This window comes from Ascaphus truei, chromosome 2 (genome assembly GCF_040206685.1).
Source record: "Ascaphus truei isolate aAscTru1 chromosome 2, aAscTru1.hap1, whole genome shotgun sequence".
Classification (NCBI taxonomy): domain Eukaryota; kingdom Metazoa; phylum Chordata; class Amphibia; order Anura; family Ascaphidae; genus Ascaphus; species Ascaphus truei.
This window is the reverse complement of record NC_134484.1, coordinates 146,371,143-146,398,710: the sequence shown is the minus strand read 5'-3', so window position 1 is coordinate 146,398,710 and position 27,568 is coordinate 146,371,143. Positions and strand designations below refer to the sequence as shown.

General features: G+C 42.8%; 1 protein-coding gene across 1 annotated transcript; it reads right to left on the bottom strand.

Annotated features, from left to right (window-relative positions):
• On the bottom strand, window positions 1–27,568 carry IMPA2 (inositol monophosphatase 2). Its single transcript, XM_075585388.1, has 8 exons — window positions 26,981–27,568; window positions 15,291–15,424; window positions 8,162–8,266; window positions 5,429–5,474; window positions 3,810–3,918; window positions 1,241–1,349; window positions 967–1,118; window positions 1–682 (listed from the first exon to the last, which is right to left on the bottom strand). Exons 1-8 carry the CDS (start codon window positions 27,227–27,229, stop codon window positions 567–569), a joined length of 1,020 nt encoding a protein of 339 aa, XP_075441503.1. The 5' UTR covers window positions 27,230–27,568; the 3' UTR covers window positions 1–566.

Here is a 27,568-nt window from a genome sequence, read left to right as displayed (position 1 = left end):
TGGGCCCTTCTTTAGCACATGGGCCTTAATTCTGCGCTTTAATGGAATACACAGTCGGGGTAAATACAGAGAGAAATCACAGATTAAAAAAGGAAATACGATTGTCGCTATACAAGGGAGTAGTAACATTTAGGTAATACTGCTACTTTAAAAGATACTCCCTTTTAAAAGCAAAATAATGTATTTAATGCTTCAATACATGTGCCACGTACCTGAGATTCTGGTTCTGAAAAAATAACGTTTCATTTTAGCTGCACCTTTCCCAGAAGGCTTTGGGTTGTATCCCTAGGACAGTTGTGAAATGTTATCTTGACTGCAACTGTTACGCAATACATACAGACATAAAAACCGCCGACAAACACATCCAAAGGAAAAAAAATGGGAAAGAGGGATAACAGGATCAATCAGTTCAAACTAAAATGTCATTTAAACAATGGAGTGCTAATCAAAAGCCTCTAAACATCTTAAACTGAAAGCAGGACACTAAAACGGGTTATCCCACAACATTTGGAATTGCAGTTCTCTGAAGGAAAAAGCTTCTTAAGTATTTAAACGCAGACACATTTTCAGTTCTCATCATCGCGTCCATAGTCAATAGTCTGTAGCGCCTGAGCAATGCATTGTGCCAGCTCCATGGTACCCGCTGCTACCACTCTGCATGACATGAGGTCCAGCGGTCCCCCTAAAACAGATAAAGAACATTAAAATAAATATAGCCCCTTTGCCACTAAATGGGTTAACTTGTCTTGCACCGTGGTTACATCTCTGTCACGGTTCGGAATATTTTCATATAACACTGCATCCCTGTGTCTCCCACAAACACGTATGCAGGGATTGCTCCTCCATAAAGACGCTAGTTTGGTCAGTCAGGATCCTATTTTTCTGAACAGTGCTTACAGACAAATCAGGGTAAGAATATAGAGCCGTGCACTCTTGTAGAGACGGAAAGGGTACTTTATAACCTACCTGTTGTATCTATCACAATACCACCAGCCTCTCTGATTATGACTGTTGCTGCAGCCAAATCCCAGCAGTGAAGACCAAACTGGTAATAAGCATCGGCAGCACCTGATGCAAGATGACACAGAGCCAAGGTGGAACTTCCAATCACACGAACACTGAGGGCAACAAAAAATACAGGTCAATAGAACGTAGGTCGCCAACCCTTACGAATAAACAGTGTTATTGCTTCAGTACAGCAGTTCTACAGTTAACATCAAAACACAATCTGTTTACTTACCCGTGAGCTTGAAATTGGAGTAGCTTTTCCATGTTACCCAAGAACAATTTCAATGTGGCTGGATCACGCTTTGGACCGATTTCCGTTAAAATTAAGGATTGCCTAATATCTGGAAAACAAAATAAAAATATATAAACACACACACACACACACACACACACAAATCATTCTCTTCTCTTGACAGTTAGATTTGACTGATGTCACTACCGAAATCTTTCATTTTTTTAATCGTTCAATCTACTGTCAAAACCAAACCAAATCTATATAAAAGAATGACAAAATATATACAAATATTAAGAACACTTTATAAAGAGGTTACACATTTATAGTTGCCATGTTAAAGAGTATGACCTTTAAAGAGTTACATTTCTCAAACATGTTGTTTCACCCAGGGAGCTTTATGGGGCACAGCCTCCCTGGTCCCTGGAGCAACACATTTTTTGATATAGTCCTGCAAAGTCCCAGTTCATTTTTGGAAGGAAGAAGTTTGCTGGGTGTGACGACTAATAAAAAAGGTGGAATGTTGCGCTTTGTGAAAAGCAGAACTGACAACACGTGATCTGACCAAAACTGTCCATTACGCACCAATATATGGTCTTCCACAATGGCAAGTACTGTAAGGGTCTTTAAAAGTGCCACACAGGGCATTAACTCCCTTGCCACTAGCAATAAGAGATAGGGCCAGCTTTAGGCAATTGCTACCAATGACCAGTCACACTGCACAGTGCAGCGCTATGTACCAACAAAGAGACACAATTTTGCCTGGAAAGCCCCATATCGTTAGGATTTCTCTCACAAAGTGTCCTGCACGTGATTTTATCAAGTTATCCACAATGATTCCAAGAACTTGGAAAAGATCTGAAAAACAAACATATACTGAAAGTATTATTGGAATGAATGTAGATAACTTGATAAAAACACTTGCAGGACACGGTCTAAGAAACAGTCTCTCTGCTTGCCGGCGTAGCCAACGGGGGGCGGGGGCCTCACTCCACGGCCAGTTCCTCCTCCCACTGCCTGTTTCAATTTTCCCGTGACTCTGGGCCGGAAGTTGGGCAGGCGACACACAGAATGTGTCATCTCCCAGCAGCCAGGGTAAGTGATTAGCATTAGGGGTAAACTTTAGGGGTTTTAGGGAAAAGGCTTAAGCTTTTTAGGGTAAGATCAGCGGGTTATGGTAAGAAGTTACGGTTAGGAGTTTCAGTGTAAGGGGTCAGATTATTGGTTTTAGGGAAAGGGGTTAAGGTTTAGGTAAAGATCTGCATTAGTGGTTAAGTTTAGGGGCTTTAAGGGTAAATTTAAGGGGCTACCTTCGAGGCAAAATGTTAGGCGGCTGAATATCACAGCGGCTAAATGATGGCGTTGAGATGTCCTAGACCAGGTGTCACACTGAACTTCAACTTCTGCCTGAATCACGTGGCCATCAACTGCATGCAGCAGCTGAAGTTCAAACCCACGCAACCACAGTTCAACCCCCCCGCCCCCATGGTAAAATTCTTAAAGGGAGGGGGGGGGGGGAGGGAGAATGTTTGTGTAAGGCGGGGGGGGGAGAAAGAATTGAGTGTGTGGGGGAAATGGAGAAAGTGCGTGTGTAAATTGAGTGTGTGGGGAATGAGAAACGAGGAGTGGGGCGTGAGGGAGGAGGGGCAGGAAGAGGGAGGGGGCAGCAGAGAGGGATGGTGGGAGGAAAAAGGATGATAAGGGGGGTGTTGCAGGGTACATGCAACTACACACGTGGGTTTCTTGACAAGGCTTATTTATTTAGCCTTAAAAGATATACAGCACCCAAAACAAAAATAGCTTTCCATCAGCAAAAACGAAAATGGCTTTTTCTTCAGCAAACCAAACAAAACAGTTTCTCTTCAGCAGACAGTCTATATATAAGGCAGCTACCCTTTTTCTATGCAGGGGACAGACAGTTCACAATACAACTACTTTGCTACTCAGACCTTGTTTTCAGGAATCTCTTTACTTCTTACTCCTCTCTCATCAACAGCCAAGATCCATGTGTCTACAGCCTGGGTTTTAACACACCTTGATTAGGCAACTGGGATCCAACTAATTGTCCTGAGGTTCCCAGCTGAAGTTAACCTAGTCAGTGCTGCACTGCAGACTAGGCATAGGTTTTCCAGGCATATAACTGGTGGCTTTTATTTACCTTGTCACAGGGGAAAAGTGTGAGAAGGCAGAGAGAAAACAATTTTTTTCCCCTTTTTGAAAAAAATAAGTTAAGAACTGCAGAACCCAATAGTAGTGGAAGAATACTAGGATAATTTTGCATGGGAATGGATCGCCTCTCCAAGCTCAAAGATATTGTAGTATGTTGTAATACATATTGGTCCTGTGAGGTTTTACAACCAGAGTAAATCAAGAAACAGTCGCTGATCTTGTTACATTTCAGATGTTACATCATACATGAAAACCTGGCCCCACAAAAGCTGAAAACATGTATAAAATGTGAAAGGAAAATGTATGCGATGCAAATTTCACTAGCTTTGCTGCAATAGTGACATGATGAAAATCAATGCCTACTATTCCTGGATTTAATAAGAACAAAACGAATACTGACCAGTTTCTTTTGTTACGTGCAGCCTTTCTTGATCGCAAAATGCCCCTTGACCTCTTCTTCCAGTGTACATTCTTCCTGCAGTGCAGTGGTATATCACACCAAACTCCAGCTTCATTGGAGCAACAAAGAATAGTTAATACAATGGCCATATAGAGCCCTACAAGATGCCCACTGATACTTTCTGCATCTCGGGCTTGGCTCTTTCTTTTAACCACTCAACATGTCATGTTTGGGAACGCCTCACCCCAATATACAAAGGTTAAGGGTGATCTGCAAACATAGAACAGTCTACAGTTTTAATATATAAAAGGGGGAGAGGAGCACCAAAAACAATGAACCCAATTCAAATACAGGAGGGAACAAAAACTATACTGTATAAGGATTCCTGTTTATGATCATTTTCATCATGGCACAGGGCACTTGCACCACACAAATCAACCAGGCACAGCAGGCAAGGGTCTGCCAACTGATTCACTATAGGGCACAGATTATTTCATCATCGTGTGCAATGGTTTGATTGTGCTCTCTACATCTTCCCGTCAGCACTGTTGAGTAATTTAGGATATTGGGATACCGAGATATTGCTGTGTACAGGCGCGAGTAGTAACCTTTTCTCAGATGCATTATATAGTGCGCTTCCTTAGTGTGGTTACATATTAGGCGGTGCTCTGCTGGTTTGTGGAAACGGTCACCTACAATACCTGGCTCACAATTGTTATAATTTGTTTTACATCTATGTATTGGTATAGGGTTTTTAAATAATATAATACATGTTAAGAGGTTAATGACTGTGGTTCGTTTCGGGTCACTTCACACTTACCGCGTCTAATTAAAAGGATAATGGCGTTAAGTGAAACTTTATATTTTCCTTAAAAAGGTTACTATGAAGCATTGTGACCTCTGTTTGCTCAGGTATCCAACTACAGATCTCCACAGCTGGATGGGTGGAGACCCTCACTATACCTCACTCTTGTGGAAGAATCCTGTATAAGGCTGCGAACACACTGGTACCTATTATTTAGTCTTCCAAGATATTGCAACGCTAGAGCCACATCAAATGCAGTAAAACAAAATCAGCTGCTCTGAACCTGAAAGATGGGGAGGGAGCAACTTTAATAAAAGATGAATGGGTGTTAACTGTACTTCAAATGTTGACATCTCCAGGCAACTCACAAATTCAAATAAATAAGTAAAATACTGTGTTTAGCCAAATCAAAAAGCATTGTAGAGATGCTAATAAAGGCGAATGAAACCAGGCCAACCGGCTTAGTTGCCTTTTGTAATATGTAGCAGCCTCTAAAGAAGAGGCGCTGAGAAGTCCTATAACGCTTTATTTAAATACTAGCATATTATTGTATACATTCTTGTATGTACTGTAAGGCCCTACTCAACTGCTACTCTGGCATGTAATATTTCGTTTCAGTTTAATAGGAAAACAATATTTGACACAAAATGATACCCTCCAAAATATTTATTTTGTGCCCAACAGAGAGATAAAAGAAATGTTCAGAAAAATATGAACAAAGCAGCACATCTGTGTCCCAATAAACACCTTACCCATCTCCTATGAGATACCATTAGGCATCTCAGGTTACCAACTTACAGAACACTTTTTATACCTCTTGATTGACAGCAAATCCAATGCTGACTGCTACCGGTGGGAACCTGTGGGGGAAAAAAAAAGTTATCTTTTTGTGCTAGTAAAAAGCTACCATTTCTAAAGAATTATCATTTGAGGTTTCATTATTATCTACTTTTGTGGCTTAGAGATCATGTCAGAAGCAGGGACCTGCTTACATGTCTCCTCTGGGATAACAACCCTTACTATCTAGTGGTACAAAGGGACAGCATGTGCTGGGGAAGACTGCACCCCTCTCTGGCAAACTACGGAATGAAAACATTTGGTTGCTGCCATTTCGCCTTTCACCAAATGACCGCCGGCGTTCAGTTGCAGACATACCCTCCGCCACAGCCAACCCGCCGCTTCTAAGGTAAGTTTTAGCACTTGGGGTAGGGGGGCAATTTAAAGGGTTTTAGTGGTTAGGGTAGGGGAAGTTTTAAGGCAAGGGCTGTGGGTAGGGGGTTTAGGCACTTAAATTAGCGGTGACGCAACCAGAAGTGACGGCCCCTGGCGGTGGGATGAGTCACGGCGAAACACCGGTGGACCTTTGGTCGCTGCAAAACGGCCGCAACCAAATATCCTAGACCCAGCAAACTACTCCTAGCAATCTACAATAAAGAAAAGCTGAATTCATAGTACCTCGTTCATTTGAGAATGGTCCTACACACCGTATAGATATCATTTTTATCAGATGGATCCTGATGATTTGGTTGCTGCCTCTACAGACTTTTGAAATCTGACTTTACAGGACTTCTGCATTGAACACACTTTCTGCCAGAGGAGCCAGCAATTACGTTATAAATGTATAGCTTACCCACCTAGCACCAGCACGTGATGGTTGCAGAACAAAAATATGTTTTGCCCATGCAGTTCATGAAGACTGTCTGTTGTCAATTGTACAATTATTCTATTTACATAAAAACAGGCCTAACAGGTTTTATCCTGATTGGGCTCAAGGGCTTTTAGCCCCTGGGCAGGGAACATGAACTCATAAATGCAGTACAATAACTATATAATCCAATAATGATTACTGTACTACAAATGTATAAACTGTGAGATGGTTGCATGGTGTGGACCAATGTGCACACTGTGCATGTATATTAGACAATTAACTTTCCATATAAGTTACCAAATAGGCTGTATAAATGTGGCCTGCTAAAGCTGTGTGCGCGCCGTGTCCTACACACCCAGCAGGGCTGTCACATATTGCAGTCAGTCATTTTCCATGTACATTTTTGATATTTAAAAAGGGTTTTTGTATTAGGGCAGTTATAGGTTTATTGGAAATGCAGATTTACGATTTTGTACTCTCCATTGTGATATTGACAGAAAATTAAGTAATGATTGTGTGTTTATTTGTGTACCAATTTATCGATTAAGATAATGAATATGGAGATAGAAATAGTGATGAAGCCTTGGAAGGTGAAATGCGTCGAGTCTGGGGATCGAGAAAGCCACGCTGCTCCACTCTCTATCCGGGTACGGGACACTCCGACGAGACACATTGTCACGAGCGGTAGCGGCGAGACTGCAGCTCTGGAGCGCCCGACTTTGCTAGCTATCATATGTTTTAAAGAGTGTTCACACTGAGTGCACATTTTATTTCTAAATATAAACGAGAGTTTTCAGACAGTCTGCACAATCGTCTTCCTGTTGCAGATATTGCCACGATTTGGGATATGCGCTTTGTAACGCTGGGACGGTGAGTAGTTTGACCTATTGACCCCTAAACTCCCCATCAAGTTTGGAAACATACTACACTATTGTGTGCCTATTTTCTTTTATTCTCAATGTCAATCTGCGCTCCCCCGCCATGGGGAAAAATTGACATTTTGGAAGAACTGGAGAAACCGTTCCTCACCAGGGTGTGAGCAGTGACTACCGGTTTATATTCTATTCAGTCGCTGGTATGGTTTGGCAATAATTTTATTTGTATCACAAATTCTAATCACTTTATTCACAGTTATTAAAGTTTGATACATGTATTATACGTTCTGGTGAGATTTTTTGACACTCGCCGGGAAGTACTTTTTATAAATCCCTTTTCCCCCAAATTTTATGCAGTAATTAGAGTTTATTTCACTGCACATTTGATCATACAATCACTCACAATTGGGGACTTTTTGTGTGTGTTTACCATTGTACAGCCAGTTGGTGGCGCACTCATTTTTTATTTTTAGCAGAAGCCGGACACCACATTTGTCGGATATGGGCCAAGATTGAGGAGGCAGCAAATACATTCTCTGCAGAACAATGCTGATTTTCATTTAAAAAATAAATAAAAAAAATGGCTCTGTTAATAGAAAAAAGGCAAATGTGAATACAAAATGTCATTTTGTTCACCCCCCTCCAAATAAAAAGAAATATATCATTTGGCTACACATTTGGAAAGCCATGGCTGATGCCGTGATACTAAAGAGGACACCAGCAGGTGATTTTGGAAAATACTTGGAGCACTTCTAGACTTTAAATAAAAAAAGAAATCCAATTATGGATGCAAGAAACCGTAAGGTTCTTGCCCAGATCTAAGACAACATGAAGAAAACGATTGCTACTTTGTTACTGTGAATAAACTAATTATTTAAACAACAAATGTTTCAGCTAATACTTTTTGATAAGGATCTGGTGTAATAGCGGAAACATTGGTTGTTTAGTAATTCATTTGAGCCAACTAACTATTCGACGTGCAGCCACCTCAGTTCACAGGGCTGTAAAGTCACATTGCATCTACCTGTGTACGAAGTTGCAAGTTCCATCAATAGGGTCGATGATCCACGTTGGACAGTCAGCCAGGATGCATTTAGAACCAGCAGAGGTAGATTCTTCTCCAATAAATCTAAATATTGAGACACAAAGCCAGGATTCAACTTAAATGGGGATTAATAATAAAAAATAAATAAAGTGTTGTTGCTTAAATCGTTTGGGTACAAAGTGGATTGTTTTCTAGAATGTAGTATCCTTACTGGAACAATGTCCAAATTACACGGAAATGCTCTTGGGTGTAATCCTTTAAAGACCTTAAATGTTAGTAATTAAGTGATTCAAAGTTATAAACAACCTAAAAAGAATGCATAGAAAAAAATATTCAGCCATGGGCAGTACATGCTCGGGATCCAAAAGAACTAGACCGCTAACACAATGAAATAGTTGTCCAAGATAGAATTGAGCAGTTACTAACGGAAGTAATCGCAGTCTATCAAGGACTACTCAATTTCTAGAAAGAAATGACAAAGTTAAATCCCCACTACTCTAAACATTAAAATGTTATCTAATTATTTAAAAGAAAGAGGAAACAATACTATAACTTGTGTGATTTCAAAAGGTAATACTATTAAATTTGGCAACTGTTTAATAACATGTTAAGTATGGCTGCGCTTATAGTGCCGGCGACGTCGCGTCAAAATAAATGCATTGTCGCTGGCGCTTACAGTGGACGCGACGGCGCTACCAAAAATCTGGTAGTCAGTGGTATTTGATTTTTGAAGAGGCGGTCTCCACATGTGACTGGCTATAAGCCAGTCAGGGAGCTTCTCCGCCCGTCTGCCTTCCCCTTTGCTGATGTCACTGGCCTTATAGCCAGCGACGCCTCCAAACAACAAAATTATAACTATCGGAATGGCGACAGCGACGTCATCGGTCTCGTCGCCGGCTGTATAAGCGCAGCCTATGATGTGCGAGTTTACATTTATCAATGAGAAGTAACATGTATTTTTAAATTTTTTTCCCCCCCCAAAACAGCCCTGCTATTTTGCTACAAAGGCTGATATAGTTTCCAACATCTATAAATGGTTTCATTTTAAAACGACAACGTTCTTATTGTAGAGAAATACACAGACATTCTCAGTATTCATATCATTGTAGAGAAATACACAGACATTCTCAGTATTCATATCATTGTAGAGAAATACACAGATATTCTCAGTATTCATATCATTGTAGAGAAATACACAGATATTCTCAGTATTCATATCACTGTAGAGAAATACACAGGCATTCTCAGTATTCATATCATTGTAGAGAAATACACACATTCTCAGTATTCATATCATTGTAGAGAAATACACAGATATTCTCAGTATTCATATCATTGTAGAGAAATACACAGACACTCAGTATTCATATCATTGTAGAGAAATACACAGGCATTCTCAGTATTCATATCATTGTAGAGAAATACACACATTCTCAGTATTCATATCATTGTAGAGAAATACACAGATATTCTCAGTATTCATATCATTGTAGAGAAATACACAGACACTCAGTATTCATATCATTGTAGAGAAATACACAGACACTCAGTATTCATATCATTGTAGAGAAATACACAGGCATTCTCAGTATTCATATCATTGTAGAGAAATACACAGGCATTCTCAGTATTCATATCATTGTAGAGAAATACACAGATATTCTCAGTATTCATATCATTGTAGAGAAATACACAGACACTCAGTATTCATATCATTGTAGAGAAATACACAGACACTCAGTATTCATATCATTGTAGAGAAATACACAGACATTCTCAGTATTCATATCATTGTAGAGAAATACACAGGCATTCTCAGTATTCATATCATTGTAGAGAAATACACAGGCATTCTCAGTATTCATATCATTGTAGAGAAATACACAGATATTCTCAGTATTCATATCATTGTAGAGAAATACACAGACATTCTCAGTATTCATATCATTGTAGAGAAATACACAGATATTCTCAGTATTCATATCATTGTACACACTGCGACCTTCTTCATAATACAAAGAGGCCAATCGGGCCATGTTTGGCAGTAAATCTCTATCTGAAAACCACCTGAATGGGAGCTTGTGTGTACATAGAAATACCCCCTAAAGTGGCCAGTTGTATTTGAAGTGATCTCTGCAGGCTTCAGGTTAGTAATGAAACGTCACCCGATTCTAATTTGTAACCATTTCTGCCAATCTTTCCAAACCAAGGCCGTGCCCATGGTTAATGTGTGCGCGCGGTCACGTGGCGTCATGCACGCCTGTAGCAGGAGAGATTTTGAGTCCTGTAGGTAGACACGACAGGGAGGTGTGGCCGTGACCCTGCGCTACAAAGACAAATGATTTTGTCTCCTATAGCTACACTCTTCCCGACGATCACACACACACAAACACAATCCCATTCACCTGTGTTTCATCTCGCAGCCCGCGTGCGATCAGCATGGACACAGCCTAAAAGTGTTACAGGGGGAACCCCTCGAAATTCAAATGAAAATGGTAGTGCCAATTCATGACCTAATTATACGGGATTGGCAACTTTGTTAGGGAAAAAACAAACAAAAAAAAAAAAAACAGAAATATAATGAGCATCTGTAAACTTATACAATTATCTAAAAAGGTTCCATTATCTAAAAAGGTTCTATGTTAACCAAAATCTACATAATATTTTTTATGATCTTTACCCAAATCACTTGTGATGAACCAGTCTGTGTTTAGGGTTGCCAGGTGGCTTGTCCAAAAATACTGGACACAATGGTAAAAGATACGACCCCCAGAATACATATAAAAAAATACCCCCACCTCCCCAATACATATGAAATATACCCCCACCTCATCCTGGCTCATCATCATCATCATCATGATCTCATCTCCCCAGGCTGGCCCCCATCATCATCATCATCATCCCATCCTGGCCCCCCATCATCATTCCCCCCCGAAATTTTGTCCTTACCTTATTTTAAGGCAGGACTGGGACTTCTCCTGAATCTGTCCTTGGGCCGCCGGGGTGTGGGTTTGCCGTACACTCCTCCAATCAGGGACAGCAGCACTGCACATGATGTCCCTCACGAGTGCTCCTGACCTGACTGACTGCCCCCGGTCACAGTCCACGAACCGCGGCCTACCCTCGCCTCAGTCAGCACCAGGCCAGCTCTTCCAGCCGCGTTTGCTGTCCTTATGCTTCCCGCCGCATCTGACCGCCGCCCTCGTGCTTGCCACTGCAAAAATGGTAATACCGGACCAGACAGGCATCCGAATTACCAGCCTGTCCGGTTGAAAACCGGACACCTGGCAACCCCATCTGTGTACAGGAAAATTAAGTGCCACTTTTTTTGCCGATTTATGTAAAATAATTCTGATGCCAGCATTAACCAAACAAATAAAAAGACTTGGGCGATTCTCTGACCGACCGGGAGTAACTGGGTATAGTCTTTGACCTTGCTCAAATGGCATGATGTACTGGGAGATGTTGGATGAACGCTTTGATCTTCACCGAAATTGAGGACTTCCACTCTCGTACCTCTGGTACGATCTTGTACCCTCTTGACGTCTTCCTCTGGCGTACTTTCTAGAGAGAAGTAACGATCAGCCTCATCATGACCTGGGTAGCAGTACACTGCGTGCATGCACTTTACTCCCCCTGGTGGAATCTCTGTTAACCCCACTGTGTAATTGAATAGGCGACCATAGCCTTCCTGGGCCGAGACCCGGCAGCACTCTTCCTTCATTACCGGATGGATCGGTAGAGAAGACAGTGGTAGTTTGCCGGCCTCCTGTAGATAAGTTCAGATCACCGCCCACAGCACATCGGTGTTGGTCCCCAAGATAAGTGGGGAGTTTGGATGCTCTCGGGGCTCACGGCATATCAAAGCCTCCACGTCCATGGGGTGAGACTTGACGGTGTTCAGCTGTAGTATATCTAGCCGTACTTTTACCACACCGTCAATGGGATAGTCCTCATTACTGAGACCCCACAGCTTCATCTCCTCCGCCGACTGCATAGACAGGTGCTTAAGATGTTGGTCGTAGAAGGGCCGGTATATGATAGTCACTTGGGACACGGTATCCAGCAAAGCCGATGAGTAGATACCTTCCACGAGGACTCTTATAATAGCGTCTGGTCCCACGTGATGGCAGGCGTCCAGTCGGGATGCTTCTTCGGGGCTAGGCACCAAGGCAGTCTCCAATGAAGTGGAGGGTTTTTCTGTCGGCTGCACCTTGCAGGCCATGACCTTAGGATTGGATTTCTTGGGCTCCAGACAGTCCCAAGAGTAATGCCCCTCTTGTCCACAGTTGTAACAGACGATACTCTGGTTCGCACTGGTAAGAGTCTCTCTCCGGGGCACCCTGGGTGCAGAGGCAGGCGCCCTGGGAGGAGGACCGTCCTCTGCACTTTATGGCTCCTTGGGCTTCGGGCTGACGCCCCCTTGAACTCTTCCTTGCGGGGCTCCTTAGACTTCTTAGGAATGTGTAAGTGTAGTTGAACCTCCTGCTTCCTTATATGGCCCATCAATTCCATGAAGCTGGGGGGTGTTGTGGCCCAAGGGGCGCCTCGCATCATGAGAACTACCGGGTGTGAGGGTAGGGATCCTTTCATGAGCTGTTTGAATCTGTACTCATTTACTACCCTGGCAGGGATAATTTTCTTAGAGAGTAATCTCCATAAGGACATTTGCAAGTGTTGAGGAAAACGTGGACAGTTCTTGCCCCTCTTTCTGGCAGAAAGCGCAGAATTGGGCCAGGAGTTCATCCTCATCGGCAGTGCAGGCCTGTGTGAGGAGTTCGACTAGTTCTTTAGCGGTGACTTCTCCCTTGGTGTCACATTGCATTTGTACCAGTTGAGTGGCTGGGGGGCCATAGATATTAGACTATTCGCCGTCTCTTCATGGCCTCGGAGCAGGACCATTCATTGAGCACGTGTAGGGTGTGTTCCATCCAGGTTCCAAACTCTTTCCTCGCCGATGGGGGTGGGTGTTATTCCAGAGAAGGCTTTAAGTTGCGGTGGTGCCGGGGACAGATGACTTATCTTCTCAGTCAGCTGTTGCAGGACTCCCACGAAAATATGAGCCCCATCTGAACTACGGGTACTGCAATGGCTCTATCTGGACCATTGCCTACCAGCTCCGCTCCAGCTGGAGCTCCCTGGGGGAAGGACGGATGCACACGCCTGACACTTCTCTACGCTTGGGGTGGCACTAGGAGCTTCCATTCTGGCGCTCAATCTGGGGTATATAAAGGGACTCCTGCCTGGTGGGGATTCAGGGTGCTGTAGAAACTGGGGGGCATTGTCCACTGGGATATCACAGCAGCAGTCGACCAGGAATGTACTCCACTTGATGTCTGTATCCCATTTTGCGTCTACAATGCAGGCTTTGGTAAACCCCGGTATCTGCCTCAGTGCTGTTTGCAAGTTGGGCAAGGGCAGGGATACTGGGACCTGACTAATGGCGACCACGTGGCGGGGAGATGCGTGACGCCGCAGGGCCCACTCATGGATGCTCTGGCGGGACAAGTTTCCTTAATTGGCTTTTTTTAATTTTTTTTTTATACTTTTAGGTTGGGCACCCCAGGTCTGAATCTCAGCAGTGCCTCCAAATGTAGCCCCCTTTCTCCCGTGCCTAGGGAAACTACTAGCGCTGATGATACCTGGTTGGCTAACAGGAGGCCTGATCCGCCGCTAAAGGGAGCCTGGTGTGACCTTGGTCTCTAATATAGAGCGCCTAGGAAGGATCTGCACAGAGTGGGATAACCCCGCCCAAGACACTACACCCAGTAAATACACACCAGGTTATGATAGTAAATACTGTTATAACACATACTTGTATTAATAGATCACACTTTGCAATACCACAATAAATGTACATATACACCTGGGGGTATGCCCACAGTACTTGGGGTACAGGGGCACCAGTGTCCAACTAGTTGATTGTCAATCCTACCTAAGTGTGTGACAGCGCTGCCCACAGTAGATTGTTGGTGCACTTGTTGGTGTACTATGCGGCATACAGTAGTAACCTACTTTTTTGTCTTTATTAACTGGCCAGGAACACCCTTGCACCAGCCACTATACAGATACCATTTGAACTTTCCAAAAAGGCAAGGAGTATGGTATCTTGAAAAATTATGTTGAATGTGGGAACCATTGCAGTGAAGAGCAGTTTCCCTAACACATTGGAGCTGCTACTATTTTTTGGGTGGCCTGAAGTAAGAGTAATGGAGCTGTATATCTCCTGAACCAGAGGTCTCCAGGTGGTAAGAGACTAGCATTGTCCTACTCAGAAGAATCCTGGTTCAGGTGGATGATAGATATATAGATAGGATAGATTAGGTTACTATCCCTATTCCTCTACCCAGTTAGCAGATGTCAATGTCTGTACATTATTTTAATAGAGAACTGTAGTTGTGCTTCATTGGCAATACGCTGTACAATTTTAGTCCCTCATCTAACAATTGCACTTTGATCCTGAGCCTGGCCTTCTTTGGATAAACTCACTAGTGACAGACATTCCACCAAGTCAAAACCCAAACTGGAGGCGGGTTTCCTTATTTAGTGGAGATCTCGGACACATTCCATGCAAAGTTCTTTGCCAGCAACAATATCAAAGGTTCTAGAAGCTTGATATAAGTGTTCGATTACCACCTACAGAGATGCGCTTTAAAAAGGAAAAAAAAAAAAAAAAAACATGGTTTTTCATGATTTTCTATACAATAGCCTCACCAGTCTGTTAAATGTGCATGTGTTTATTATGGTGTTTGGGCCCATCTCAAATGTGACCAATTTGGAAATGCACATTTTCAGTCTCTTAGCATCCATACGTGTATTATTAAATTACAAGCCGTGCCATAATCCTCTGACGTGCATACATTTTCTTCTTTTAAGAATCTAACATAGTACTTACTGTATGTGATCAAAAAACATCTGGTTGAGATATGAATTGTGATTTATTATTATTATTTCTTTTTAGATTACACTAGGCTTTTTGATGACAATGACTCATTATGCTTAGTGAGGACATTCTACTTTGTACTGCACGGTGTACACCATCTGACCTAAATAACCAAACTATATCCAGGGTATCAAATATGTTTGCTTTAATTTAGTGGCTCCTTACCTGTGAGAAGGGAACTTCTCTCTCAGAGCAGAAATGATCATCTCCTCTACAAAGTGGTCCGTCTCTGTCACAAGATCTACCACCGAGGTTTTGGTAGACACCCTTTTTTCTTCGTTAAGCGCTTTCTTGACCACCTATTGGAGGAAAAGTTCGTGTTGAAGCCATCACGTTATTTTCTCAATCTACCACAGGGCACAAGACAAAAGGGCAAAGTAGGGGTGGAAATACAGAACATAGGAAAGATAGAAAATGAAGGTAATAAATATTGATGTCAGTTTCTTGGTGTGGCTAAACGACAGTATAGGTGGTCATCAGGCAGCTCCATAGGGGCTGGAAGTAGGGGTGCAGCTAACCCTGGGATTATACATTTTCACGTTTTGGTAATATATGCACGTTGCTGTTTTTTTTTTGTTTATGTACAGCAACACCCAAAAAATATTTCCTGCAGCCCGCATTAACACTGCTGGTAACCAGTTCTTACACCTATTTTGAAATAGGATGCTCCTGCTGTATATTAGAGCACAAAGTATGAAAAACTGTCCTGTGCAACAGTTTGACCACAGAGATACAGGAACTGCGAAATACCTCAAACCCCCAGCTCAAGAAAAAAAACTGCATTACAATGATTTGAACCTCCCTGCAGTGAGCCCGTTCATCCATCCATCATGCATGTGTGAGTCCAGGGAGTTGGTTGCACGTTGGCATAAAGATTAGTGTATGTATTATTCAAATGAAGTCAAGTCTGACCCATTTGATTCCCATAAAACAAATATCACGTTTATATTTTTACTGATTATCTCTGTGTTTCTAATCTTAGCTGGTACTAATAGCCTCATAATAACTCATAAAAATTGCCCACAGGCAAGACTCACAGTTTTATCATAGATTATATTACAAAGAGTAAGTAACTTTCTAAAGCATTTTATTGATGTATTAACACTAAGGCCTTAATGCACCAAGCTCCCTTAAGCCAGGGGTGCGCAAACCTCTAGTGCTGCCCTCCCTTACCTTTGTGTCGGTGTCAAATGACGCTGTCACATGACCCCCACGGTGTAATTTGATGCCGCATCGCCAGAAGCCGGCTGAATCACCGTGAGTTACCGAGGCCTTGCGTGGTCCTCCGGCATTTCATTTAAATGCCTTGAGGAAGAGCGCAGGCTTCTGTAACCGCCGCGCCCCTCCCACCCCCCCAAAAAAAAATCTAACGCCCCCACTTTGCGCACACCTGCCTTAAGCCATGTTAACCCAACTTAATGTCACATTAAGACTAACTGTGTATCTTCACAAGGACAAAAATATTAGTAACGAAATAACCAATAATTATGTTGTCATGTTTTTTCCCATAAAGAAGATGGTGTTGACCATTACGGCTGTTTGTGAGAATGACATGCAAATAAGGTGTTCTCATAACATTGCACATACAGTAAAGTCCTGTATGGTTACTTTGCAGAAATGTTATATAAATGCAGTGTCGGTATGGGTGTAGAGCCACAATTAGTTAGGATTTAAATAACATTGTTACTTCCCTGCATTATTTCCATCTCTTCTTGCTCTCCATTTCAGCAGTTGCCCTATTTTTGGGGTCTAGATAGGAGTAACGCCAAGACTGGCACAACGTCACGATATTGGAAGATAACGTTATGCATGACATTAAGCCTATACTAACGCGATGTACTACGGAGGTGGTTTCTGTAAATCATTAGCTTTGAGGATACCACATTAACTTGGGGAACAGAACGGCCATTCCCGATATAGGGAAAGTCACGTTATAAGACCCGACGTCACAGAGTTTTGTGAATCTACAGATGCAGCGGCCATAATTCGATAATTTCTCTGCGCTATTTTCCTAAAGTCTGCTGTATTCTGCGCGGCATCTACTCATTAATCTTGCGTGAAGGCTGTCAATCACACACCTGTTTACCGTTGTTGATTTCCGTGATTACTGTGATTGTGATTTGTTTGGGTGCAGATCTGCGTGTTTCCGCCAGATGGCAAAAGTGAATCCCTTTGCACAGGGCAACCAGTGAATTGTGTGTAGTCAATTTGCAGGTGTTTAAAAACTAGAGAAAGAGGCGTGGCCACTAGTCATCCATTATAAATGTACCTTGTTCGCTGAAGACGTTATCAAATGTAGGCGTTTCATAATTAAAATCTCCACAGTATACACAATGCTTGTCCCGTTATTCTACATTGCTATCCTTGCGATTGCTGAATGGATATCATGTCATGTCATGTCCTTATACCAAACCACATTGTAGTTTGCACATATGCATTTCACATATTTTCTGCAATTAATGCGGGGACTGATAAGGCAACTTTAGCAGAGATATAAGACTATATAATTGAAAAATATGAATTCTTCAAGTTTTCACCGAACCAATGTGGCTGGAAGCATTCCATAAGGCAAACTTTTACTAATGAGGATTGCTTTTTTTCACACAGCCCATCCTCCGGGAGATACATGTACAAGAGGACATTGGTCTGTTTTACCAGCTTTTGCCGGTATGTTTACTCATGGCGACTTCAAAAGAAGAAAGGTCGGGTTTCATCCATTTAAGATTTGTACAGTATCTGTACGTACTTCTCAACCCTGCAGTGTACAGGTACCAACACCGGCTTCCTAATACTATTGCAAGAACGGGCCGACCATGACTGAAAACCTAGTGAACCTCAATCCTTGCTACCTGGCCCCACCTGATTACCAGCTTCAGCATGCACCTGTCAACTATAATGATGATTACATATGTGATCCCGGCTGTCACGCACAATACTGTGCACCCCTGTCATTGGGTCATCTCCACCCGGTTAGCAACGTATATAATGAAGATAAATATAATGCAAAGTAAATGAGTGACCCCAGCTTGTACGCACAGTACACTTCTGATATTGGCTCATCTCCATGCGGTTGGCAAAGTTTATAATGAAGGTAAATATAATGTACTATAACTATACAGTATTAACTATAACTATACAGTATTAACTTTAATTCCCCTGGGGGGGGGGGGGTGAGCCCCAGCTCACCTGCGCCAGCACTCATCCCCGCCGATGTTCGTCCCGAAGCACCCAGCCACGCAGATGTTCGTCCGGGTGTCACCAGCACTCCTTGCACCAGATCCAGCTCGGTCGCCCGCATGCTGGATGTTTTCAGTGGTATCGATATCACTGACAACTCAACAGAGCAATACAGGGACCGAATGGAGGCCAAGATGGATCGTCTTTTGGAGACCATGGTGAATATGGGTAGGTGCATGGACGTTCGTCTGGATAAGATTGAAGGGAACATCCCGGGGCTCTATTCTTTGCTTGGAGTCCCTGCCCCTGTATGTCCGACACAGGAGCAGGAGGGTGGCCATGAGGTGCCTTATTCTCCCATGGAGGTACCGCATAGCCCACCCCCCCTCTCAAACTCTGGATTTGACCTTTATGTTGCCAACACCAAGCACACCACAGGATCCCCCCACGCTTACCCCCTCCAGGATACACATATACCCTTCTATTGGAGGAGATAACAACCCTGGTAAGAGTTAGGCCATGACAGGAGAAAAGTATCCTCCCCGACCATCTACCCCCGCCCGCTGCCAGAACCACACACGCTCCAGCACCCAGGACTGTACAGCTCCCAGACATCATGCGGAGAGACCTGCCCCAGAGCGTCCGGGAGAAATACAAAATCAGATGTGGTGGTCTACCTCAGAAATATGCCCAGTTCACCTTTAAACACCACGTCAGTTTTGAGCTGGACAGCGAGTGGACCCAAAATGTCAATTAAGAAGGCAAATACAGCAAATTTAAGAAGAACAATTATGGAGGAAGTGTAGTTCTATTTTAAAGATACCAGTCTTCTTCTGAAAACCGTGAGACAGCATCAAAAGCCTTTTGAGGCATACAAGGGCTCTTCCCTGGAGGTCCATCGACTTGTTTGATGACTACCAGTTATAAATTTATATACAAAATAAAGATGTGCCGCCAATGTTATTAATTTAAAAAAAAAAAAAAAAAAAATTTGATTTAAAAAGAAATTATATCATTGTTTAATGCTTATTTTCTATTTTGAATTTCTGGAGCTGGGCAAAGACATCGTGGTGTGCCTGCCAACATACTCTGCCAGTGTTCCCAATGTAACATGATGTCCAGCTAATAATAGCATGTGAAACTTTGTTAGATACTGTATGTAGCAGCAGTTAGCGTAATAAGTGGGTGTCTGGTTTGCTAGGTTGCAACATCAATCTGGTAGCAAAGAGTGTGCGCTTTGCTCTCACACCCCAGTGTGCAAATGTCATACCTACAAGCGACTTCTTACCAGGTCACAACTGCTGCAGTGTCATATTCTCTAGCCTGCTGTTCCCATGCTTGGCCACCGGGACTGCTGCCAGTCTCAATGTCTGGTTCTAGCCTGCAGTACCTATACTTGCCCACCGGGAGTGCTGCTGCTAAACTAAGGAACATTCCAGACTCTGATACCTGACACATCTGCACCTGTGCTCCACCTCCCAGCCTGCCTATATAAACCTCCCTTTCCTGTTCCTCTTTGCCTGTTTATACTGGTTCCTTAGCTTCTGCAAGGTTCCTGTGTTTACTGCTGTGCTAGCTATTGCTATCATCCTGTTCCAGTTTCCTCGTTGCCGACCTCTGCTTGTTTCCTGACTTCGCTACCTGCCGCCTGCCTCGGACCACTGCTTGTTTCCTGACTTCGCTCCCTGCTGTTCCTGCCACTGGGATCCACTTCAGCCGAAGTCCAATCCTTGACATGCAGATATGCGATTGGAAGGCACCAGAATAACACCGTTATGTTTTGCTGTCCCACACAATTAGTGGGACTGAAACCAGAGACATGATCAAGTTACCATAGCCACCTTGACAAAGCGTCCATAGACGTGAAATGTACGTCGGTGCATGTCGCCGCCAGAGGACGTCACCACATCATGTGTAGCGGGCCGTTTCTAATATGATTGTATCTGTTACAATGCAGGCAAGGTCCTGTGCAGTTGACTACTCATATAGCAACAAAGTTATCTACTACCGAAATTGACTTGTATCTTTGGTAAACGCAAACCAGCTACTGTTACAATTATACAGCAGCAGTGTGAGCCTGTGCTTGTATGCATTGCCAAAGGAGACTTTGCACGGCCTTCTCGTGTACTACCGAGGCAAGAAGGCTGGTACCATTCAGGGTTATGCCAGTATTATGTAACTAGTGGTGAAAAAATTAAACTAAAAACATATAATCAGCGCTCAAACCTATAAACCCTAAACCTATATATTAATTAAAATAAACAGGTGCTCTACAAACAAAAGGAGATCCCCTGTATGGGAAACCCTATATGTGATCCCTCACAAACTATTTTGGTAGAAAGGGGAATGGCTGCCTTAGGAATAAAACAAACCTATCCACAAGGCATGTATACAGACCATGAACAAAAAACAAAAAGCACAAAAAACATACAATACAAACAATGATTCCCTGGCGCACTAACAGATATTAAACCTGACAGAAGAATGCAGTCCCATGAATCAATTGATGATAAATAATGAGATCCACAGTCCACAATGTCCCGTTCCTTTTAGATTGGAGACTTGTCTGGAAATAAAAACAAAACAACCATTGCGCAGTACCCTATGGTCAGTTCTATAAACCCCCACCGTTGCTATCTACTTACTTAAAAATGGATAGAAATGGGCCTCAAAAGGTTTCTTTACTCTCCTCACGGTTGGCTCCGACTTATTCCTGCTGCTGGTGACGTGATCCTTACTTCCAGCGTCAGCACCACCATAGACCGAGTGGAAACAGAAATGGGCGCCAATAGTGTGATACCATAAACATTTATTACTAAAATAGCAGGGTTAAAAAACATGCACTCACATGCCGTATTGCCCTATGTGTGTCCTACAACGTGCCGTCCGCTTACATGGGAGGATGCCGAGGGATTGCAGGAGGAGGCTGGAGTCGGCGTGGATCCCCGCTTCGTGGCCACGACTCGGAGCGCCTAGTCCCTCCTCCGATGACGTTCCCCGCCAATCAACCTCTTCTCCTCTCAAAGGGTATGCACGTAGCAGCACGTCCTGGAAGCTCCACCCTACGCGCGTTTCGTGACTCTGACGTCACTTCTTCAGGGGTAATGACTAGGGGTAGGGACTAGGCGCTCCGAGTCGCGGCCACGAAGCGGGGATCCACGCCGACTCCAGCCTCCTCCTGCAATCCCTCGGCATCCTCCCATGTAAGCGGACGGCACGTTGTAGGACACACATAGGGCAATACGGCATGTGAGTGCATGTTTTTTAACCCTGCTAATAAATGTTTATGGTATCACACTATTGGCGCCCATTTCTGTTTCCACTCGGTCTATGGTGGTGCTGACGCTGGAAGTAAGGATCACTTCACCAGCAGCAGGAATAAGTCGGAGCCAACCGTGAGGAGAGTAAAGAAACCTTTTGAGGCCCATTTCTATCCATTTTTAAGTAAGTAGATAGCAACGGTGGGGGTTTATAGAACTGACCATAGGGTACTGCGCAATGGTTGTTTTGTTTTTATTTCCAGACAAGTCTCCAATCTAAAAGGAACGGGACATTGTGGACTGTGGATCTCATTATTTATCATCAATTGATTCATGGGACTGCATTCTTCTGTCAGGTTTAATATCTGTTAGTGCGCCAGGGAATCATTGTTTGTATTGTATGTTTTTTGTGCTTTTTGTTTTTTGTTCACATTATGTAACTAGACTTGCAGCCTAAGCTTGAGAATATGAATGCATTTTTATTAACACCAAGTCTCGCTGCTGTAATCGCTATTAGAAGTGGTGAATCTATTACACAGAATTATGTTTCAATTGTGAAACTAAGACTGTGGTGACGTTCTTATTCCAGTATTAGGAGTATTCGATATATTTTTATAGCGGTTACTAATCAATCATCAACTTTTACTGAACATAACATTGGAGACCAAATGCCCTTACATGATAAAATGGGAAAAGGAGTTGTGCGAAACCAGAGAGAGAGTACTGGAAAGACTTATGCGAGGTGGCGGTGTCGAGCTCCATCTGCACAGTAGTCAGGGAAAACACCTAGAAATTGATTTTCAGATGCTACCTGACGCTGGTGAACATGCATACAACTAATAATACCTATTCTTACTCTGCTACCTGGGCTGTGGTCAGCATGGTTCGCTCCTCCACATTTGGTGGACCTGCCCAGTGTTAACACCATTATGGAGGCAAATCTATGACTTGGCAAACTCCATGGTGTCCAATACCCTTGATTCCAGACCCGTGGCGTGCATTGCTGGGGAGGCCACCTCCCAGCCTACCTCCTCCTACAAATTAATATGACATATCTTTCAGGCACTGGAACAGGTGCGGGGAGCGCAAAGCATAAAATAAATATGTATTGATGCTGGCCCTGGGTGGTTTGGATGCAGCTCTACCCGAAGAAGAATCTCCCTGGATCCTTGAGGTAGGTGGTGGAACAGGTGTGGGGAGCGCAAACCATAAAATAAAGAATATACAAAACAGTTGTCAGTAGAATCAATGTATAGAGAAATAGATGTCAAGCATGCAGTCAACCATGCACAGATGAGTGGTAAGGATAAACACAAATGATGTTTAACCCTCTGTGGGGTATCTTAAACCCGTAATAGTATCCAATATATACTATATAGTGAGGGAGATGATGGTGTATAAATCAATATAAGTAAATAACCAACTCACACGGCCATGTGTGAGTCCCCACATGTAGAAGTGTCTTTAAAATCTCCTTGCAAATTGCACCAGTGGACGTGCAGACAGAAGAGTGATGGTGTATGGTATAAATAAATAAATAGTGACTCACACGGCCATGTGTGAGTCAATACCCAAAGGTGGTATCTTTTCCCTTCTGGGTCCTGCGACTCACCATGAGTGCTAGGACACCCTGTGGAGAGACAGACACATGGCCGTGTGAGTCACTATTTATTTATTTATACCATACACCATCACTCTTCTGTCTGCACGTCCACTGGGGCAGTTCCTGCAATTTGAAAGGAGATTTTAAAGACACTTCTACATGTGGGGACTCACACATGGCCGTGTGAGTTGGTTATTTACTTATATTGATTTATACACCATCATCTCCCTCACTATATAGTGTATATTGGATACTATTACGGGTTTAAGATACCCCACAGAGGGTTAAACATCATTTGTGTTTATCCTTACCACTCATCTGTGCATGGTTGACTGCATGCTTGACATCTATTTCTCTATACATTGATTCTACTGACAACTGTTTTGTATATTCTTTATTTTATGGTTTGTGCTCCCCACACCTGTTCCACCACCTACCTCAAGGATCCAGGGAGATTCTTCTTCGGGTAAAGCTGCATCCAAACCACCCAGGGCCAGCATCAATACATATTTATTTTACTGCATCCTTTTTTGTATACGGCATTTGTACGTCTTTATTGATTGAATTTGGGAAGCGCCACAGTTTGTTTCACTATATCTTTCAGGCAGCAAGATGTTGCATAGCCGCATAGTGGAATAAGCAAACAATTCCAGAACTAGAAAACGTATAAAACCGAGGATCTGGTACATACTAATGATGGAGAAGCTAACAGCATTTTTTGAGAAAAAACCCCCGGAAATTCACCCGTCTGGGAGCCCTGGTTAACAAGCGAGGGTAAGGCACGCTAGAAGAGTCAGGCTCTATTATAAGGACCTATGCTGGTAAATGGAATGGTTTGATGGCATACCAGAACAAGAACAAAGATTAAGATGCAGTGGTGAGGGGGTCCTACCCGTGCCCTCACCACTTTCTTCCTCCCTTTTTTAAATCCCCCCTTTCTTTTGTTGTTCTTTTCTTCCCCTCTTAATTTGTTCTCAGGGATTAAAGCAAGAGTGTATTTAAAAGCTGCAGTTCAGTCAATATCCTGCATGTGTTTTTTTTAATAAATCAGTTCTGTAGTAAGAAAAAATACTTTTAGCATTTTCTGTTTTTAAAAAAACAACTTTGAAAGACCAATTTTCTTGTATTCTATTTTAACAGCCATTTGCTAAGGCACTGCCCCTTCATGTCCTGTCACAAGCCCTGGCACACCCCTTTGTCAGCCCTGCCCTCCCTCTTGCACATGTCAGTGCAGGAGTGCTCATGAATATTCATGAGCTTCCACTGACAGACAAGCAGAATATAAACAGATCCCTTCACTAATTATGTCACCAAATTTCGACCTATCAATACATGGAGAACGAACTGACCTGCAGCTATACAGTTCTTTAGGTAATTAGAGATTGCACACATAAAACTATTGAAGTAAAAAAATAAATTTAAAAAAAAAAAAAAAAAAAGACTGAACTGCAACTTTAAGTATGTACTGGTATCAAACGATGTGAAGTATATATTATATGATGTTATTTTACCCATGTTTTCCCCCACAAAAAACATCAAAATAAACAATTGGGGGGGGGGGCGAGTAATTTATTTTGAAACGGACCTCCATGTGCTGCTCTTTAAAAAGCAGGTTATAAGCATACGTACTAGTATATTATTTTCCTAGCGGTTTGTATATATTAATTTTTATTTAACAGCGCCCAAAAGCTTGCAGTCACGTGGAAACTCATGTTTACTTTCTCGTTTTCCACTACTTGAGACAGCAAGAGTCGTTGTCCAGGCAGACTAGAAAATGATCAGAAACAATATGTTACAGCTGGTGTTCTGAGGGCCTTCCTGCAATTTTTAGATAATTTGAACACAGAAGTATTTACAATGCATCTGATCTCAGATGCTCTATTGCAGAGGTTTGGGGTTCCTTAAAATATATCTGATCTTAGAGAGGGCTGGGTTACGTAGAATTTCACAATATAATTAAAGCATTCCTGAACCAGAAAGGTTTTGGGAATCCACTGTGTTACAGGATCGTAATCTTCTAAATAATGACACAAAGTAGACAGAACAGGCTAAGTACGGTATCTTAAGCTTCTCAGATAAGGTTCTTTGAGGTCTACTAATATCACTTAGTGAGTATGGCTTGGCAACCATAATAATTTAGATTTTGAGCACATTAAGAAAGCAGTTTAAAAATAAAAACAGCGTGGAAACAAAGAGGAAAAATAGAGGTGAAAACAGACCCCCCCACTGTACAGTACTGTGAAGAAATCCTGTTGCTTTAATGGATTGTTCCTAAAACAAAAAACAGGTGAGCTTCCAAGATAGGTTTGAAAACGACAGCAAAGCCAGTCTCCTTTTCAGCTTAATAATCCTGCCCAGTTTCCCATTTGCATGTATTCAGTGCTGCAGTAAAGTGTAAAAAATAAACATATGCAGAGGCCTAGTCGGCTGTGCATTCCTGCTGTTTGTGACCTTCATTTGCTGGAGGACACATCTATACACACACTCTCTGCAGCACCATCAGTTTGGCAGAATTGTGAATTTTATCTTACGAGCATGATGAGCCCTTGTCTTGAAGAGGTACCTGTGCTTGAGGCACAGGGAGCTAAAGGGACTTGGCCAAGATCATAAAGAGTAGACACTGGGATTCAAACTGGATTCACCCCCTTTAAAAAAAATAATCTAGTCTCAGTCTGTCAGTGTGGTAGGTCTACAAATACCCAACACTTATCACTGTACTAAGAAATGTAAATCAGACCGACACCACATCTAAAGACCCTTAATATGAAAGAGGGGTCAGTGTTGATTAATGTTGATTAGAGTCAGTAACCAGAAAATTGTATATTACGCTATTACAGGTAGTCCTCGCTATCCAAAGTTTCACTTTACAACGAACGCAACCCTATGGGCGGGTTTTCGACGCCGAAATGCGTTATCCAACGCTCACCGCCACTGATTAACATGGGACTCACTTTACAACGGTTTCACTATCCAACGCCACTTCCAGAACGGATTCCGTTGGATAACCGAGGACTGCCTGTACATATTTTCTATCACCCGATCAGTTTTCTTGGTGAGCAGCAGCCGGCTCCATGGTAAAAGAATACACTGCATGTCCAGAGCTAGAAGTGTGGGGGGAGGGGTTGTCCCCCAAAAGAAGCAAAGCATCTACTGTCAGAAGATCTGCTCGATGTCACCCAGGTCTCTATGTATTAATACATACCTACTGAGCTGTATATACAGGGACCGAAATGGCATTCACAGTCTAATCAATTGCTTAAAGATTCAGGTAGCTCCAGTGGCCCACAAATCCAAAAGCATGTTGTTATCAGTTCATTGAGATATATTGTACTAAATGAAATAAAGGGCCACACTAAATATTTAGTGGCTGGTATAGCCCAGGGAAATGGGTAAGGCCAATATAGGAAAATGGTTTCCAACATTTCAATGATCAGTTTCAGAAAACGTGTACACTTTATTGCACAGTGCAGACCCTTAACTAACCTGTGCCAAGCACTCGTGCTGCTACTCCTTTCCCAGGATTAATATACCTGTAAAATACATGTGCAGCAGGGGTATCTCACCCAGTTAAATATTAAATACTTCCCATGTCTTTTTTTCAAATATATTGTTGTTATGCACAGCATTACATATAATAGATCACATAATTAATACATTTTTGAACTAATATCTACTTAAACAATTGCACTGAAAGATAAAATAGGTCTAAAATGGCTTCTGATGGATATTTTTAAACTCCGTTATTTTATTTGCTGAAACCCTGATATAGTCAGATAACTATTGCAGTGAATGATTACAATGTGAGAGGTTCTCACCTGCCCGGCTCTGAGAGCCAGCTGCACTGCTGTGTCCATGCAATCCTTCCATGGATCCTCCTCAGTATGATGATGATGCTGCTGCTGCGCCTCTCCTGCACCGTGCTGAGGCTTCTCCTGCTGATGAGCAGCGTCTCCCTTTCCCTGCTGTGGCTTCTTCTCCTGGTCTCCTCGCTCACCGTCACCAAGCCTCTGCTGATCCCCTCTCTGTCCGTGCTGACGCTTCCCAGCTCTTTCACAGGGCTTCATCTCTCTTCAAACTGGAGCACAGCCCTCTGGCCTCCCTCTTATCTGTGCAGCTGTGGTGAGAGACTGGAGCTTGCACCTAACTCTTTAATGGCAGCTTGCAAGCCTTAAACACAAAATAATTCCACTGTGGATTCAGGTCTCTGACACCTTAGTGCTGGCTGCCAGCAGAACTTACTGTACAAGTGCAGTGATGTATGATGCTTCTGTGTTGCAGGGGAGGACCCAGTCCTATATTCAATCAATAGCTGGCTGAGACACACTCCTCCCCCTCCTAAATGTTTGCAATTCTTCTTCAATTTATCTCTGACAGCCTCTGCCTCCCTCACACTGCTTTTGTTA

Coding starts and splice junctions, on each gene's coding strand:
- IMPA2 (XM_075585388.1), bottom strand. CDS start 27,229: ATGAAGCCCTGTGAAAGAGCTGGGAAGCGTCAGCACGGACAGAGAGGG. Junction 8,267..15,290: donor GAGAAGTTCCCTTCTCACAG/GTAAGGAGCCAC, acceptor CTCAATATTTAG/ATTTATTGGAGAAGAATCTA. Junction 1,119..1,240: donor CTCCAATTTCAAGCTCACGG/GTAAGTAAACAG, acceptor TGTTGCCCTCAG/TGTTCGTGTGATTGGAAGTT.